The following is a 19,461-nucleotide window of genomic DNA, read 5'->3' as shown; positions in this document are numbered from 1 at the left end:
TTTCATCAAAAATTTCTTAAGTTTTTTATTTACTGCTGCAATTCTTTACTTCTTACCCCCTGACATCTTAACATTCCTCAATTTTACAATTATTTTTAAGATATATTTTAAATTTTTTCCAGTCCTCTTCCATTGTCTCTTTCCCCTGGTCCCGGATTCTGCCCGTCATCTCGGCCAGTCCCATAAAGTCGATCACCTTTGTTTGCCATTCTTCCAGAGTAGGTAGTTCTTGCGTCTTCCAATACTTTGCCAGTAGAATTCTTGCTGCTGTAGTGGCATACATAAAGAAAATCCTATCCTTCCTTGGCACCATTTGGCCCACCATGCCCAAGAGGAAAGCTTCTGGTTTCTTAGGAAAAGTCCACTTAAGGACCTTCTTAATTTCATTATAGATCATTTCCCAGAAAGCTTTAACCTTTGGGCAGGTCCACCAAAGGTGGTAGGAAGTGCCTTCAGTCTCATTACATTTCCAACACTTATTATTAGGCAAATGATATATTTTTGCAAGCTTGACTGGGGTCATGTACCATCGGTAGATCATTTTCATAATATTTTCTTTTAAGGCATTACATGCAGTAAATTTAATACCGGTGGTCCATAACTGTTCCCAGTCAGCAAACATAATATCATGACCGATATCTTGTGCCCATTTAATCATAGCTGATTTCACCATTTCATCCTGTGTATTCCATTCTAACAGCAAGTTATACATTTTTGATAAGTTCTTAGTATTGGGTTCCAACAATTCTGTTTCTAGTTTTGACTTCTCTTTCTGAAATCCTATTTTCCTGTCCTGTTTAAACGTCTCATTTATCTGATGGTAATGCAACCAGTCTCGAACCTTAGGCTTTAGTTTCTCATAACTCTGAAGTTTCACCCTTTCGCCATCGTATTCTAAAATCTCATGATATTTTGGCCATTTAGAATCCATATTAAGTTTTTTTACTTCCCTAGCTTCCATTGGTGACACCCACCTAGGGGTTTTACTTTCCAACAAATCTTTGTATCTAATCCAAACGTTATACAATGCTTTCCTTACAATATGGTTTTTAAAGCTTTTATACACCTTTACCTTGTCGTACCATAAGTATGCATGCCAACCAAAACTATTGTCGTACCCTTCCAGATCCAAAATGTCAGTGTTCTCAAGAAGTAGCCAGTGTTTCAACCAGCAGAGAGCTGCTGATTCATAATAAAGTCTTAAGTCCGGCAGGGCAAACCCCCCTCTATCCTTTGCATCAGTTAAAATCTTAAATTTAATTCTGGGCTTTTTGCCCTGCCAGACAAATTTTGATATGTCTTTCTGCCACTTCTTGAAACAGTCCATCTTGTCCACAATCTGCAACGTCTGGAATAAGAACAGCATTCTAGGCAATACATTCATCTTAATAGTAGCAATTCGGCCTAACAAGGAAAGTTTCAACCTTGACCATATTTCCAGATCCTTTTTAACTTCTGACCAACATTTTTCATAATTATCCTTAAATAAGTTCACATTCTTGGATGTTAAGTTTACCCCCAGGTATTTTACCCTTTTTGTTATTTCCAAGCCTGTTTCATTCTGAAAACTCTCTCTTTCTTCCATTGTTAAATTTTTTTCCAACACTTTCGTTTTTTGTCTATTCAATTTAAAACCTGCTACTCGACCAAATATATCAATTAGTTCTAATACTCTTTTAGTACTAGTGTCTGGCTGTTGCAAAGTCAATACCAGATCGTCTCCACTAGCACTTTAGAGACCAACTAAGTTTGTAATTGGTATGAGCTTTCAAGCAGAGACATCACCTTGCCAACAAAGGTCCAAATAGTTAAATCTATGGTTTTCCCAGTAGTGATGTATGGAAGTGAGAGCTGGACCATCAAGAAGGCTGATCGCCAAAGAATGGATGCTTTTGAATTATGGTGCTGGAGGAGACTCTTGCGAGTCCCATGGACTGCAAGAAGATCAAACCTATCCATTCTGAAGGAAATCAGCCCTGAGTGCTCACTGGAAGGACAGATCCTGAAGCTGAGGCTCCAATACTTTGGCCACCTCATGAGAAAAGAAGACTCCCTGGAAAAGACCTTGATGTTGGGAAAGATGGAGGGCACGAGGAGAAGGGGACGACAGAAGACGAGATGGTTGGACAGTGTTCTCGAAGCTACCAGCAGGAGTTTGACCAAACTGCGGGAGGCAGTGGAGGACAGGAGTGCCTGGTGTGCTCTGGTCCATGGAGTCACAAAGAGTCAGACACGACTAAACAACTAAACAACAACAAAGGTGCTACTGGAAGGAATTTTTTTATTTTGTTTCGACAATAAATTAGGTCACCAGGAACTGTTTTGACTGGAATAGCACTTAAACCTTCAGCACAATTCTAGAAAATTCACTTTGGACTAAAACTTCATGAATATTATTTGGTACTGATGTTCCTGCCTCTTAGACTATGAGCTAATTTGGACATTTATGAGCACCCCACCCCGCCCCCTCTTCTCTCTCTTACCTGGGCAGAATAGCCATTGAAGAAGGAGTACCAAAAGTGGACTAACGTAAATGCAAAGTTTTTGTAGAAGAAGTACCGAAGGAACTTGCACATCCTTATGTACGACCATCGGCCGTGAACAAGCAACAACCTTTGGAGGAATCTGAACTGGCCAAAAGAGTAGTCGCTGGACATGACTGCTTGCATCCCTTCTTGTCCACTTATGCCAACACCAATATGGGCCGCTAGAATAACAACAATGAAAACACACAGTTGAGAGCTCCTTCCACGAAAAGCAGTCACCAAGGAAGGGAGGGGGTTGAGGGCCAGGTTTGCACAGACTGCTAGCCAATGATTAACATTAACCAAGCTTTATCAACTAACAACAAACCACCAGTTTAGAGTGTGGCTTGTTCATGGTCAATAAACCTTTGTTAAGCCCCTGAATCGGGTCTGGATGATCCAGTTAACCATTTACCTTAGGATTATATGTAAACCAGGTCTAAGCATCATAGAGGCTTTTAATAAATCAATCATATCTGTATTTTCACCTGCTGTGTACAAAGATTAAAAACAAACATTTTCACTGCATGTGAGGCTATGCCGTCCATTATTTCCTGCTTTCCCAACATTAAATTCTGACATGAGTGTACAGTGGTACCTCAGGTTAAGTACTTAATTTGTTCCAGAGGTCTGTTCTTAACCTGAAGCACCACTGTAGCTAATGGGCCTCCTGCTACTGCCGTGCCGCCAGAGCGCGATTTCTGTTCTCATCCTGAAGCAAAGTTCTTAACCCGAGGTACTATTTCTGGGTTAGCGGAGTCTGTAACCTGAAGCATATGTAACCCAGGGTACCACTGTACTGTGTCATCTAAAAAGTTCAGAATTCTCAAAAATAGTAGAAAGGAAAAAGTAGACCCAGAAAATAAGGAATGTGGGTGGCAGACTGGGTCAAGAAAAAGAATTTGCAGCATTAAAACATTACTACTGCAAGAATAAAAGATGGGACATAAAAAGGTAAAAGGTAAAGGTACCCCTGCCCGTACGGGCCAGTCTTGACAGACTCTGGGGTTGTGCGCCCATCTCACTTAAGAGGCCAGGGGCCAGCGCTGTCCGGAGACACTTCCGGGTCACGTGGCCAGCGTGACATCGCTGCTCTGGCGAGCCAGAGTCGCACACAGAAATGCCGTTTACCTTCCCGCTGGTAAGCGGTCCCTATTTATCTACTTGCACCCGGAGGTGCTTTTGAACTGCTAGGTTGGCAGGCGCTGGGACCGAGCAGCGGGAGCGCACCCCGCCGCAGGGATTCGAACCGCCGACCTTTCGATCGGCAAGTCCTAGGCGCTGAGGCTTTAACCCACAGCGCCACCTGTGACATACCATTGCCCAAATGCATTTGGGTGCATTCCTCCCCACCCCCAGAAAGTTAAATTGAAAAACAATGGAGGTGAGGATAGCCTTCCTGTTTTCTGTCTTAACTGTACCAGTGCAGCCCTGTTCCATATGTTTACTGTGGCCTTTCCAGGCTACTGATTGACAGGCATCTGTTGGAAACTGTTAAAGTTACATTTTGTACAGACTGCTAATACTGCTGGTATTCTTTTACTGTTGTTACTGGATTTTTAATGGATTTTATTGTAACCCGCCTTGGTTGTTTTCACAACAGGAGACATATAAACATTTAAATAAACAAATGTGTTTTGGCAAAAAAAAAAAATAATGCGTGCACCACTTACTTTTTATCATATTTACGTCGTTGGCACCATCCCCGATGGCCAAGGTGATGGCTTTCTTGTACTTCTTCACCAGGTCAACCACCATGGCTTTCTGCTTGGGCGTCACTCTGCAGCAAATCACTGCGCTGCACTCGCAAGCCAAGTCAACAAAGTTCTGCTGCTGCTGCTCCTTGACCAGCTCAGCTCTCCTTTTGCTCTCCATCTGCTTTTGCTTTTCTTCTGCTGTCCTTGGAAACTTCAGCTTCAAGAGTTTCTTCCTCTTCTTTTTCTTCTCCAGTAGAATTTCATTCTGTAAGAAATAATTGTTCTCAGTAAACTTCCAGTTGCTATAAAAATTAGGAGTGTGCACAGGATCTCTGTAGGGGCTGAATAAAGAGGCAAATACGACTGGACCTAATGGTCAGGGGTCCCTTTACCTTTACCTTTACCTTTACCTTTACCACCGTGCAAGTCAGATCAGGTCTACCAGTAAGACACAGAGCCCTCTGCATTCCTGCTTTGCTGTGCCAATACAGCTCTACACTTTCCTATATACAGTGGCACCTCGGGTTACATATACTTCAGGTTACAGACGCTTCTGGTTACAGACTCCGCTAACCCAGAAATAGTACCTTGGGTTAAGAACTTTGCTTCAGGATGAGAACAGAAATTGTGCTCCGGCAGTGCAGCGGCAGCGGGAGGCCCCATTAGGTAAAGTGGTGCTTCAGGTTAAGGACAGTTTCAGGTTAAGAACGGACCTCTGGAACGAATTAAGTACTTAACCTGAGGTACCACTGTAATACCTTTATGTCTGACTAGGTCTATGCGCTTTGCAAGAAGTGAGGCTGTAATAAATGTTACCTATAGAGCACTGAAGTGTTCTGGATTGTTATTTTTTGTTAGAACACAGCAGAGGAGTTTGGTGTTGTTGTTGTTTTAAAAAGAAAGGTTAAAAGCATCATTTAACTTTTTAAAATTAAATTTAAAAAATTTAAAAAAAATAAAATTTAATTTAAAAAAAATAAAAATTATGCACTTCTCTTCTTTAGCAACTGCTTCCCCCCTCCCGAACTTCAGAAATCCACATGTAGAATTCTAGACAGCCTCATACTGTAAGGCTTGTCATAGACCTGTAAAGTCTTTCCTGTAAAGGCTGATTGGGAAGGCTGAAAATGTTTTTGGGTTTTTTTAATGTCGCAGCAAGAATATATACTTTGCCATCTCTTAATTATTTTGAGCTAAGAAATCAACCAACTCACATTTCCCCCCTCCTCATTCCTTTTACTTCCTCCACAAAAAGTCCCTAGACCTATTTGACTGCAATTTGGGAGGCTTGGAGACCTTTGAAGTGGTCCGATAAATTTCATCCACTGTGGTTGAAAGATTACTGCAAAGTAATTCAGAAGTCTAAATACAGGCAGCAAGTGCACAGAGCAACTCAAAATCTGATCAGAATTTGAAAACACTACAAGAGATAGAAAGTGAATCTGGGGTCCTGTGCACACCACCCCCTATAAAAATGGCATGTTGAGGTTTCCTCCCTTTTGTTTGCAATGACTTGACACATCTAAAGTCATACATCATCAGTAAAATTGCCTTCAGGTTGCTTATGGAGTATTTGGCTTAGTAGCCACGTTGGTTCTGTACTGCAAGATGTGTCTGAAAGGGGCTTATAAACATCTCTGTGGATCAGTTGCAAAGACCTTCTGCAATGCCATTCACCATCAGATATATCTTCTAATAGTACACAATCATTAACAACCTTATTCAGTAAAATATCCTTATGGAAAATGCTGCCTGCTGTCAGTGGTATGTGTTTTTGTCCCAAAGGATGATTGATCTGATCCTGTACACCTGTTACACTTATTCAAATGGCCAAATATCTCACTGAGTTGGGTAAACAAGCTAGATAAACAGAAAGCAAATATTCTAACTCCATGACTCCACAGGAAGCATGAAAGGCAAAAAGCTTCGACCCATTAAAAAAGGAGTAACTTTATGAATATTCTCCAATTTCCTGAATATGAAGACAGTTTTAGTTCCATATGGGTGTTGGTGGCTTTGCAAGACCATGTGTTTACCTGCCTTGATTTGCTAAATTCTTAGCATTTTATTTTCCGCTGTTTGGGTATGGAAAACTCTCACACCAAAGTAATCAGTGCACCTCTAATGCATACTTACCAGCCATGAGCCAGTGATAATTAGGGCACGGTTTCTACCCGACTCAAAAAAGGGATCGTTGCTTCTTTGGGATGAATTCGTGTTTGATCCGACTATGTTCCTCTGGTTTTCCAACCTTGTCTGCAGAAGAGCACTAAATAGGTGTAGAGGCAAAACCAAAATCTCACAAAATCTTACTATTTAACCACGATGGGTGTAACAATTCAAGATGTCCAAGAAAATGCCACTAGGATTTAGCAAGAAAGGCCGCTTTGCAATTGAAGGTGTATGAAACCTAACAGCATATTTCAAGTTGGTTTTAGTGGCATTTGATCTAAAGTCTTCTAGAACCTCGGCATATTACACTGACTACAAGGCTTCTGAAACCTCTTAGTCTTGATTGTGAAATTCCTTAATCTTACCCTAACAAGAAATCCTTGGTATTTCACCAGGAACTAAACCCCTGTAGCAAAGGTGAGTCTACAGACCAGAGTCATTCTTTCTCTTACTCAGTGGCAGGGGAAAGCTAATTCGAAGCAGAGAAGCTGCAGGTGAGAGGGAGTGTTTAATCTTCCCTTACACTAACTTCTCTGCACCTGTAATTCACCGAATGTTTTCCCTATAACTGGGGTTCCCATGTATGTGTCACATTGAGTGGGAGGGTGGGGACAGCAGTTAGAGGAAGGAGGGTAAAACTGTCTCCAGGCTCAGATAACATCTTGTGCACTGTAATAATTCTGTACTGGACTTGTAGCACAAGTAGCCAGAAAAAAAGTTCGTTACCACTGTTTTATAGATCAACAGCTGTCCAAGTTAGTGGCGCCAGTCCTTAAGAAACCCTTGGAATTATCCTCCTAAGCACAGGTTACTACATCAACCTAAAGTACTATTTCTCTCATTCATCCATTCCCCCAAATTTCTATATTCCACCTTTCCTCCTAAAAGCTAACGGGAGGTGTGCGTAAGAGTTGTTGTTATTATTATTTATTAAATTTGTTAGTTGCTTTATCTTGCCCAGGGCATTTCAAAGCAGCTTACAACAAAACAAACAGATAAGACAACTCCCGACCCCATACATACATTAAGACGAAAAAGAAATGCATTAAAGAAACATTCCACCCACTTCTAAAAGGCCACAGATTGTTAAAGGGCAAAGGCCCAGTTATAAAGGAAAGCTTTTGCCTGGCGCCTAAAGTTATATAATGATGGCACCAGGCTTCAGGAAAAATAGTTATCCTATTTTGTCCTCACAAATGTCTTGTGACGTAGATTTAGGCCAATGAGGACGATGGTTGCTGTCGTCCATTTGTCCTAACGGACCAGCCTACACTGTGACTCCATTCATTAGAGATCCCTTACATGCAAAAAAACCAAAACAAAAAAACCCCAGGTTTTTTTTTCCTGTTTACCTGATGTCTTCTCCATAGTGGATAGTTGTTTCATCCGTTAAGAGTTCACAGGAAAACCCGATGTTTTCTGCAGTTTCTGCAACAGAACAACAAAATGCCTTGTCATGATCTGTTAGCTCACCTGACGTTTCACAAGCATATGCCGGCACTGCACTTACGACAGCAATTCAAACCACAAGGAAAAAGCCCTGGAACAGAGCTATTTGCTTTGCATTCACACCCCTTGGGCAAATAAGAAGCAGCTATTTATATACACATTACCTTTCTTGTCGCCTGTCAGCACCCATATCTTAATATCTGCCTTTGCCAATTTGGATATTGTTTCTGGAACTCCATCCTGCAACTTGTCTTCAATTGCTGTGGCACCCAAGAGCTGCAGGTTATTTAAAGAACAAGCATGTTTAGTATGACCGTTGTCAGATCTGAAGCCTATGACTTCTCACCACCCAAGCATCCTGGGTACTGTAGCTTCCCCCACTCCACTGGGCTACAATTCCCAGCATCCTTAAACTACACTTCCCAGGATTCTTTGGGTGAAGTCACATGATAGATGTGTTTTAAATGCATGGTGTGGCTATGCTAGAAATGACTAACAGAATCTATCAGGTTACATTCAAAAGCCAGAGGTTTCCCTACCCAGACATAGGAGGTTGGATAGCTCAGCCAGCAGAGCATGAGACTCTAAATCTTGGGGTTGTGAGTTCAAGCCCCACATAGGGTGAAAGATTCCTGCACTGCAGGGGATTGGACTAGATGCTCCTTGTGGCCCTTTCCAACTCTACAATCCCATGATCTCCACATGGAAAAGATAATCCCAAAGCAACTTACAACAACTTTTAGTATGCCAAAGCAGCCTCTACTGCAGAGAAGTTGTTCAGGTATGCATGTATGTGGGTGCCAAAGGAAAATAAACGCATAGCCATCCAAGCAGTGAAGAGAGAGGGGCCCAGAAAAACACATGTGCACATTTAAGAAAATGCTATTTGAGTTGACAGCCTCATAGGAAGTATTGCAAGGTCAAGTGTGGAAGCAGACAGCAAAAGCTCCCTTCCCCAGCCACTCCCAATAGACTTACAATTAGATTTCTTTCAATTTCTTCATACACCTTGTCCAGAGCTTCGTCACGGTTTCTTGTAGCAACACTAGCAGCCATGAATTTTTTATTCCACGCCTCGTACTCCTCTTCGCTAATGTCCTTGTAGCAAAGGCACAACGTTCTAAGGGTTTCATTTGCAAAGATCTACCAGGGGGAAGGAACGAGAATGTATCAGTTTTTAAAAGTTGGACGGACATCTGTCAAGGATGCTTTAGTTGAGAGTCCTCCATTGCAATCCAACCCTGCAATTCTATTATCTGAGAAAGCTCTCTGTGACAAAAACAGATTGACAGGTATCACTCTGCCAAGCAGGGATTGTGAATAAAACGGAAGGCATTTTGGAATAACTGAAAGAGATGCAGAGAAATCTAAGTAGAAACAAATGCAGCAAGTCCGCCAATTTTTGGGGGGTGGTCAGCATTTGTTTCTACCAGATGGTGTTAGACTACAGCTCCCATCATCCCCAACCATTGGCCATGGTGGCTAGGACTGATGGGGATTGGAGTTCAACAACATCTGGAGGGTCACACCTATAAGTGTCACCTAATCCACACTCATGGATGATAAGGTTTCCAGCCACAACGGCTATGCTCTGCCTGCGTGGCTGGAGGCAGAAATGCTTCTGAATGCCAGATGTTGGAAACAGCGGGACAGTCCTCCTTGTGGGCTTCCCACATGCATCCGGCTGGCCGCTGTGAGAACAGAATGCTGGATCAGGTGTGCCACGGGCCTGATCCAGCAGAGCTCTTCTCATGCTCTTCTACAATTGCAGACCTATTCCTTTACTAAATACGATCAAAAGTCATTACATCAGTGGCTGCAAAACTAAAGGATTAAGATCGGAATTGTGGAACTTGGACTGATTAAGAGAACTGGTGCAGGACCAAGGAATGACATCAACTCCTGATAGCCGGAACACGGGAAGCCATCCAAAAATGTTTAATTCGGAACTGATTAATTGGCTCTTTTGATTGTATTGTGATGATTTGGTATTGTGTTATGACTGTATAGTCATAAATGAAAAATTAATTTTAAAAAATTTAATTCTATAATTGCCAACCTATTCCTGACTCCAGCAGTGTTTGAACTTTATGGAAAACGAAAAGGAAAGGAAAGGAAAGAAACATGGCAAACAAAGCAAAACAGAATCATACGGAACCCAACTTACGTCCAATGCTTCCTGTGTTGCATGCTTCGTAGGATTCCTTGCATGCAGCCGTTCATATATCACTGTATCCGCTCCTTTACAATAAAGCCTGATTGCTCCATCTGGTTCTCTTGCTACAAAAGCAACAGATGGATTAGGAACACTGCGTTATAGGAAAAATGCACTCCCCCTTCATGTGGCCTATGCTGGACCCTTTAAGAAACATAGGGAAGTGCTTCCTAAGGAATCAGATCATACTGAGTCCCTCTGCAGGATTTCAGATGGGGGTTTCTCCTAGCCCTACCTAGAGATGCTGAGGACTGAACCTGGGACTTTCTGCATGCAAAGCAGATGCCTCACCACTGAGCTATGGCCCTTTCCCAAACTGCCTCCATGCTTAGACTAAAATGAGAGGAGGAGGACTGTATTGGGAAAACTTGTGGGAAATTGAGCTATGGCCCTTTCCCAAACTGCCTCCATGCTTAGACTAAAATGAGAGGAGGAGGACTGTATTGGGAAAACTTGTGGGAAATTGGTTTGAAGACTGGAGTCTGAAGGGCATCAGTGCTGTAAAGCTAAGATGATGGGCTGGTCTGCTGCTATGCTGGAAGTATACAAATTATTTATGTAAGGAGGTTTCATTAATTCTTTCGTTATTGCTCCTTTAAAAAAAGGGCGGAGAGCACAGTTGATGTGTTTTTCCACTTCCAGCAGAGAGACCTTCTAGCACATGGATTTATGAACCTTTTTCTTTCTTTCTTTTTTGCAGCTTACTCACTGATAACGGACATCCTCTTTCTATCGCTGTTGAAGTCCAAAATGGCAAGAACTTCGTAAGTTTTCACAGTTCCCATCTCGCTTATTGTAATAGTATTCTGTGTCCGTGAAAGAAAAGCAAAACCAAAGTTTCTAGCTGCAGTTACCAATGCTCCTTCGTCAGGGGAGGCCGCCTGATAGCTGAGCTCACCTAGAGTATTAAGACAAAAAATTAGAAAACCTTCGTAGATGGGAGAATCACATGAGATGATATACGCGCGAGTCTCTTGCCGATGTGTTCTGTTCTCACACCGGCCCCTCCTTTCTTGGCATGCTGCAATAACCCTGGAAGTTCTCATTTAATCAGTTTCCCATTACATCTGAACCTGTACGCTTTGGTTAGCAGGTGCAGAATATGCCAGACCTTGAACCATTTTTGTGGGGTTGGCATAAGGCTTTTTCCTTAGTCTAGTAACCATCGTTTCCCAGTTCAGACGGAACAGCAAACTCTGGTTAATTCTAGGCCTCCAGGATTAATTGTTCCAAGAGAGGAGGGAGGAAGCAGGATGTGTGCAGGTGCAAGACTCATTCACATGCCAGTTTATTAAGAAGAGTTTGGATCTGATATCCCGCCTTATCACTACCCGAATGAGTCTCAAAGCGGCTCACATTCTCCTTTCCCTTCCTCCTCCACAACAAACACTCTGTGAGGTGAGTGAGGCTGAGAGACTTCAGAGAAGTGTGACTGGCCCAAGGTCACCCAGCAGCTGCATGTGGAGGAGCGGGGAAGCGAACCCGGTTCCCCAGATTACGAGACTACGCTCTTAACCACTACACCACTCTGGCTCTCATTAAGTCGAAATATAACCTCACTAGAGTGTGGAGAGGGGGCTGTTATGATATTAGGGATGATGAAAAGCCTTGAGCACAGCTATAGGTAAAAGGGCTTCTTGGCAACATCATTAGTACGTGTATTTGCCAGCAGTTTGCAATTTCGTAGTAACACCTGACGCACGAAAGTGCAGCTATTGCTGTATAGATGTAGAATTCTAAACTAGGCTGTCTTTCAATGCATATTGGGTCAGCTCAGTGTATATAAAATGAGGATTCTTTGTGCATGCAGTACTTACCATCAGAGGCATCCACCATCACTGTGTGGCAAATTGCAAGCAGGAAGAAGAACTGTCGAATTTCAGGTTCCTTGCCAGACCGAATTTGTTCGATCAGATACTGATCATGAAAGGTGAGCTTCCCATCTGCATACATATTCCAGCTGAAGTCAACTTGCTACACAAGAAGGGAACGTGAATAATGTGTTAGTGCACACAGTCTATCTTTCTGACAATGCACAACCAGTTCAAAGTATAAACAGTACGTAGGCCAAATCCTGGGACAGTCGGGGCAGCTTCACCTTTGTTGAGAAAGGTCAGCAGTAGAGAAGCAGGTGTAGGTCTAACTGTGCCCCATAAAACATTAAAAACAATTCAGAATAACTTTCTGACAGTAAGAGCTGTTCAGCAGTGGAATGGTCTCTTTCAGGAGGTTGTGGACTCTCCATCCTTGGAGGTTTTTAAGCAGAGGTTGGGTGGCCATCTGTCATGGATCCTTTTACTGAGATTCCTGCATTACAGAGGGTTGGACCAGATGACCTTTGGGTCCCTTCCAACTCTAAGATTCTATTATTCTATATTTTGGCATGTTGCCTGATTCAGCTAGATATGCATGCCATTTACTTATCTGGTTGGTATACTACTCATCAACCAAGTCCTTTTTGTTGTTCACAATCAACAATAGCATGCAATTAACAGCCAGACCAAATCATAAAGCCGAAAAGCCCAGGCGCCCCCACCTAATATCAACATTAAAAAAACCCAAACAGCTGGAACCATTAAAACCAGCCTAACACGTAGCTAAGAGACAACCTGGTGCAAACTGGAAGAACCCAATGGATCGTACTTAGAAGTAGATTTGTCCTAGCCGAGTAAATATGGCATGGGCTTCTTTGGATTCCGATTTGTAACTTAACCCTCTAGGGCAGTGGTTCTCAACCTGCGGGTCCCCAGATGTTGTTGGACTACAACTCCCATCATCCCTGAGCTCTGGCCTTGCTAGCTAGGGGTGATGGGAGTTATAGTTCAACATCATCTGGGGATCCACAGGTTGAGAAAGGCTGCTCTAGGGTGTAAAACACTTCTTTCTTGGGTATTAATTATCAAAATGTGTAACCAGCCTCACTGACCCTCCAACTACCTCCCAGGTGTTTCACAAACTCCTGCTTCCTTTGATGCTTCTTGCATCTATGTCACAGGCTGGCCATCTGAGGTTAATAATAACACTGGGCAACAATTTTTTACTTTTTGAATGTTGTCTAGATTTCTACAACTGATTTAGGGTATTTTTGCACTGCTGAATCAGGAAATGACATCCGTTTCTCTCCATCAGGTCAGGTTTTTGTGCTATGTTGATTTGAAAAAAATCAGATCTTGTGACAAAATCTATTACATTTTTGTGGCATTCTCAGCTGATTTTTGTCAACACATATCATCCTAAATATGTTTTTAAGAGGAAAAAAAAAATTTCCCAACAACATACCGTATTTTTCGCACCATAACACGCACATAGTTTTTAGAGGAGGAAAACAAGAAAAAAATATTCTAAACGAAACAGTGGATGTATGATTTTTGTGGTTCATGCTGTGGCCACAGACATGTGATCTGACGGTGAGTTTGGGGTAGCCCAATGCAAAAATCCTGAGGATCCATGTGGATCCATGCTTTGTAACCACGTTTTTGCGCCATTGCGGCCCCATGAAACAGTGGGTGCGTGTGCTTTTTGGTGCAGGCTGTAGCCATGGATATGCTATGTGATCTGATGGTGAATTTGGGGTGACCTAGTGCAAAAATCCTGAGGATCCGTGTGGATCCGTGCTTTGTAACCACGTTTTAAGTGGGGAGGGAAGGAAAAGAACTCAAGGGACAAGGAGCACGCGTGGGGTGGGTGGAAAAGGATGCTGCTAATAATGCAGGAGAGGCTCCTCTCCGGCTTTGCTCCTTTAGAACAAGCAGGCTCTGTGTCTCTCCCTCCTCCCTGGCAAGGAAACCATGATAGTAACCACTCTGAGACAAATCAAGAAAAATTGCGACCAACACTCTCCCCCAACAAGCGCAGTGAGGTCAAAACACACACACGCAGAGAGAGAACTGCCCCTAAAGTCGCAGGGCGCTGGAAGTCGCAGGGGCGCTGGGGGAGTGAACGGGAAGCAGGAGGAGGAGAAGGAGCCCTCTCTCATACACACACAGACACACAGAGTGTCAATTCTAAAGTCGGAGGCAGAGGGCAGGGAGAGTGAACGGGAAGCAGGAGGAGGAGAAGGAGCCCTCTCTCACACACACACAGACACACAGAGTGTCAATTCTAAAGTCAGAGGCAGAGGGCAGGGAGGGAGAGGGCAGGGAGAGTGAACGGGAAGCAGGAGGAGGAGGAGCCCTCTCTCTCACACACACAGACACACAGAGTGTCAATTCTAAAGTCGGAGGGAGAGCGCAGGGGCGCAGGGAGAGTGAACGGGAAGCAGGAGGAGGAGAACGATAGCTCAAGCACACACACACACAGTGGCTAATCCAAAATCGGACAGCAAAAAACTGCAGGCAGGGACAGAGAGCACGGGGTTGTTTTAAAGCTCTGCTTCTCTCCCTCCTCCCGGCTAGGTTGGCTGAAAAGCTTTGCTGCTACTTAGCAGCTCAGTGGGGAGGAGAGAGGAACATAGAGGACGGGGTTGTTTTAAAGCAGCCAAGCCCGCTCTGCTTCTCTCCGTCCTCCCCAGCTCGGCTTGCTGACAGGAGCCGCTTACACCCGCTTTGCTGTTTCAAAGCGAGCCACGGACTGCTCACAACTGCAGCAGATTCCCCCGCCATCTGTAGGCCTTCGCTCCATAACACGCACAGACATTTCCCCTTACTTTCTAGGAGGAAAAATCTGCGTGTTATGGAGCGAAATTTACGGTATATTGATTACCTTATAGAAACATTGATTACTGTAAACTGAATGGTGGGCATTTATAAAGGTAAGTACACGTAAATTGCATGTTGCTTCACCATTTTTCAAACTTCAGGGCTTGAACTTCCATTTCTTGGAACTCCTGGAATGCTCAGTGGCAGGGAGGTCTCTCTTCAGAGTCCAACAGTAGTCAGCCATCATGACTGCATCCCAGCGACCCTGATACCTGCTCTCCATCTCTTTCATGTCCTGATGGAATCTCTCCCCCTGCTCGTCACTCATTGAACCCAGGTTCTCAGGAAACTGGTCCATATGTGAAAATAGGTAGTGCATCTTGACGCTCATGTTGCAGCCCAGGTTTCTGAAAGCAGCCAGCATGTTGTTGACAAGTTCTGTGCAGTTTCTGGCCTTATTGTTGCCAATAAAGTTCTTCACTACCAGAACAAATGCCTTCCACGCTTCCAGTTCCACTTCGTTCATTGAGTTTCCGAACTCTGGATCTCTGATGAGCTGACGGATCTGAGGACCGTCAAAGATGCCAGCTTTCAACTTCTTCATGGTCAGTCCTGGAAAAGCCTGGCACAAGTAAGTGAAGCAGTCACCAGCCTTGTCCAGAGCCTTGGTGAACTGCTTGATTAAGCCGAGTTTGATGTGCAGCGGTGGGAAGAATATTCTGTCTCTGTCCACCAGAGGGTCATTGATGACGTTCCTTTTTTTGCAAGGCACCAATTCCTCCCGCACAGGCCAGTCCTTCTTTGTGTAATGCTGAGCACCAATTTATGGAAGATTTCAAGGTTTTATGACTTCAAACTGATCCCTTTTCGACATAATCATCCAGAACTATCGGACCTGAATACTTCTTGTCATTAAAATAATCATTTCCAATCAAAACAATTATTCGACATGGCATTTTACCCCCACCAACTTCTTCTAAAATGCTCCACACAAGCGTACATGTGAACAAAAATGTAAAAAAATGACATGTGGCCATAGCTCAAAAATTTGACCTGATTGAGCAAAACCAATGTGATTTTTGGGTTCAGTACATCAGATTCGTCCTAAATCAGCTGAAAAAATGCAGACAACAAATTTGTTGTTGACCAGTGTAATAATAATTTCTTATACCCCACCCATCTGGCTGGGTTTCCCCAGCCACTCTGGGCGGCTTCCAACAAGAGATTAAAAATACATTAAAACATTAGTCATTAAAAACTTCCCTAAACAGGGCTGCCTTCAGATGTCTTCTAAATGTCAGATAGTTGTTTATTTCTTTGACATCTGATGGGAGGGCATTCCACAGGGTGGGTGCCACTACCGAGAAGGCCCTCTGCCTGGTTCCCTACAACCTCACTTCTCGCAGTGAGGGAACCACCAGAAGGCCCTCGGCGCTGGACCTCAGTGTCCAGGTTGAACGATGCAGGTGGAGCCTCAGAGAAAGTTATCTTTGGAGTTGACCAAGGGTCATATCTCTGCCTCTTTTTAGGGATGTATTGCTTGCTACTGAAAGTCACCTACCTCAGGATGATGCAGTTCTTGGCCTGTTTTATCCCTGCACGTTCCTGCAAGGAAAATAGATAAATATAAATATAAAAATTTGATACAACCAAAATTTGTTTTCAGGAGTCTGCCAGTGCCTTTAAAGAAACATACAAGCAGCAAACGAAGAGAACATGTGGTTCTCTGTTCCCAGGATCTGCTTTTCCACAGTTCTGGCATGTGAATGTTTGATTAGCCACAGTGCTCAATGGTATTGGTCGGCTCAGCCTCTATTCATTTGTTTAATCATCTCTTAAAGCCATCGAAAAGCTGGTGGCCATCACCATGGTTTGCATCCAACTAAATGCTACTCAGAGCAGATGCACTGAAATTAAAGCACCTCATAAGGAGCCAATATTTTCGTGTGACAGCTCCTATGGGACTCTGTGCCCATTGACATCTTCCATGCCTGCTGACAGCTTTTCTGCTTTGGCAAACGCACCCAGGCATGGAAAGCTGATGTGCATTTTAACATTTAAAAGTTTACACCGTAAACTAAAATTAAATGGCTATTTTATTTATTCTGATTTTTTTTTAATAAACTTGTTTTTAACATTGGCTCTTACTGAAAATGTTAGCATTTATTCTGCGTTGTTGGCAAATCACTTAGAGGTTTTGTTCACAGTTAAGCAATAAACAAATTGTTAAATAAATACACTTAAGTTAGTAATGCCCACTAATTTCAATGTGTTTGCCTCCAAGCATGGCAAACATTGGATACGGAACCAAATTCTGCAGTGGTGAATTCTATAATTTTTGATAGTAAGTGAATGAGCACTTCCTCCTGCTAATATTTCCGTGGCATCCAACCTATTTCTTTGGGAAACTCCAGTGACGCTTAGACTTACCATAGGACTGTCCATTTATGCAACACTTTTTGAATGCCATTATGTTCTGCGTCAGTGTGCCCGTCTTATCTGAGAAGATGTAGTGGATCTGTCCAAGCTGTTCATTCAAAGTGGTTGTCCTGGCTCTTGCTGCTGTATCCTTCTCTGGGTAATACATTTGCAAGTCCCAGTTGATGAAGTAGCTTTGGCCCAAACGGATCACTTCAACACTGAGGGAGCAAGATGTAACAGTGATGATTATCCTTGCTTCGAGATCTTCAATGTACAAAAGCAGGGCATTTAACAAAACTATGGAGTTCTGCAAACCATGCAAGGTTCTTAACTGTTAAATCTAGGGAGGCTGTTCAGATCAGCTTCTTGTATGCTCACTAACTGATAGCACTGACTTATTTGAAGAAGGTATTTGTAAAAAGGGGCAGGATTGTCAGGGGGGAATATCTGAATCATGTTTACACTTACAAGAAAAACAAACAGATATTGTTGCAACCTTGCACTGCTTCCAAACTGTCATACCTTTTATGGGTATGATTCTGTAGTATACCCACAATTTTAGGTTACAGAATTGAAGTGGATTTAGTGCTCTTCTGCTCTTGGATTTAAAAAAACCACTTCGCCAAAAATAATTTATTTATTTTTGTATTAGGAAAAGTGATGGAGAAATGCATTAGGAATTGTGGGATAATGGTGACATCGGGCAATATTATATAGTGGCGCCTTGGTACTCAAACGCCTTGGTACTCAAACAACTTGGAACCCAAACCTGGTAAACACGGAAGTAAGTGTTCGGGTTGCGAACATTTTTTGGAAGCCGAACATACTCCATTTTGAGTGTTACGCTTCTGTTTTGAATAGCACACTTCCATTTCGAGTGTGATGCTGAGGTATGTCTCTTTGCTATTTATTTTGTGTTTGTGTTTTTGTGGCTCTTTTTGTTTTTGTAACTGTGTGGAACCCAGTTCAGCTACTGATTGATTGTTTGCGTGACTGCAATTGTTTATTGCTTTCATTTTATGGAACAATGGTCTCGTTAGAGGGTAAAATTCATGTTAAATTCCTGTTTTAGGGGTTGTTTTTAAAAGTCTGGAACAGATTAATCCATTTTGCATTACTTTCTATGGGAAAGTGCACCTTGGTTTTGGAACGTTTTGGTTTTGGAACGGACTTCTGGAATGGATTAAGTTTGAGAACCAAGGTACCACTGTATAATCTCTATGCAAACTAATTTGAACAAAATCTCAGCAATGACATAATATAATCTCCACACACAGGTTGAATAAACAAATCAGGGTTAATGGTCAATAAATGGCCATTTGGAAGAACCCATAGTCTGTGGGAGAAACTAGTTATGTAGGAAATTTATTGGACAGACTGAGATTTCATTAACCTCTAACAATTTCAATGCTTGCATGCAGAACTGCAGTAAAGTTACATATATTTGTTACCTCACGTAGAGGGAAATTGGAACCATAGTGTTAAGGACAATGATGTAACCCCAAAAGTTAAAGAAGCCTCTGGTAGCAGGGGTCTCATCCTTCCCGTCATAGAGGTACCAAGAAGAATTGCCAATCTGCTGTTCCCAGTAAGTGTGCCCAATAGCCAGGCCAGCTGACGCTAAGATGAGCAAAACGAAAATCTGGAGAAAAAAACATTAAGACGACAAAGCTTTTTAAAAGGTTAGCTGAAGCTCATGCATTTTTTATCTTTTCCTGCTTCCCAGACTAACTACCATGAAGAAGAATTAGCTATCAACTCGCTGATACTTGAGAAGAATAGAAACAGGAGTCATTGACAGATGAAGCAGAATTGTTTTATTTTCTGTTACGTATAGGCTACCAAGGTTGCTGCTCTCAAAGTGGCTCTCGACTTGTTTTTTTCTTTAAAAAAGCCTCAAAAACTATTCAGCAATTATTTTATTACATTTACACCCCACCCTTCCTCCCAAAAGAATACAAGGCGGCAAACCCATGTGTGATAAAACAGTACCCTTGAGGACTCAGCTACATTGGTCAAAAAACAATGTTATAAACATGCAGCACCAGATGGCGCCAGAGAGCAAAAAAAAATTTCTATGTGATTTCCACATAGCATTCCCCCCCCCCCGGGAACTTAACTTTGTTATAACTTAATTTCTAACTTATTTAAAGCATTTTTCCTATGTGTAGATCCACTCTGAAAGTAAAGCAAATCAATTAAACAAAAACCTGAAGCATTTTTTTTAAAAAAAACAGCCATTAAAGTATTAAAACAAGTTTAAAAACGGTTGTACCCAAATCTTGTGTCTGGATAGGTCCACTGAAACAAGAAAAGGTTTCAGCAAGCATCTAGAACAGTACAAG

At 42.5% G+C, this 19,461-nt stretch overlaps 1 protein-coding gene across 1 annotated transcript in view; it reads right to left on the bottom strand.

Annotated features, from left to right (window-relative positions):
* Positions 1–19,461, bottom strand: part of ATP8B1 (ATPase phospholipid transporting 8B1) — a gene marked incomplete at its 3' end in the record, with an annotated part of 68,629 nt that overhangs the window by 2,414 nt on the left and 46,754 nt on the right. The window contains exons 12-23 of the mRNA XM_079994750.1: positions 18,568–18,758; positions 17,126–17,334; positions 16,257–16,300; positions 11,876–12,032; positions 10,768–10,956; positions 10,011–10,123; positions 8,822–8,986; positions 8,008–8,119; positions 7,747–7,822; positions 6,359–6,491; positions 4,199–4,487; positions 2,484–2,707 (exon numbers count right to left, since the gene is read on the bottom strand). Of these exons, the coding sequence (XP_079850876.1) occupies positions 2,484–2,707; positions 4,199–4,487; positions 6,359–6,491; positions 7,747–7,822; positions 8,008–8,119; positions 8,822–8,986; positions 10,011–10,123; positions 10,768–10,956; positions 11,876–12,032; positions 16,257–16,300; positions 17,126–17,334; positions 18,568–18,758 (1,902 nt within the window). The remainder of the gene's footprint in view (positions 1–2,483; positions 2,708–4,198; positions 4,488–6,358; positions 6,492–7,746; positions 7,823–8,007; positions 8,120–8,821; positions 8,987–10,010; positions 10,124–10,767; positions 10,957–11,875; positions 12,033–16,256; positions 16,301–17,125; positions 17,335–18,567; positions 18,759–19,461) is intronic.

Source organism: Podarcis cretensis, assembly GCF_951804945.1.
Source record: "Podarcis cretensis genome assembly, chromosome: 11".
NCBI lineage: Eukaryota > Metazoa > Chordata > Lepidosauria > Squamata > Lacertidae > Podarcis > Podarcis cretensis.
This window is presented reverse-complemented; position numbering and strand designations above follow the sequence as displayed.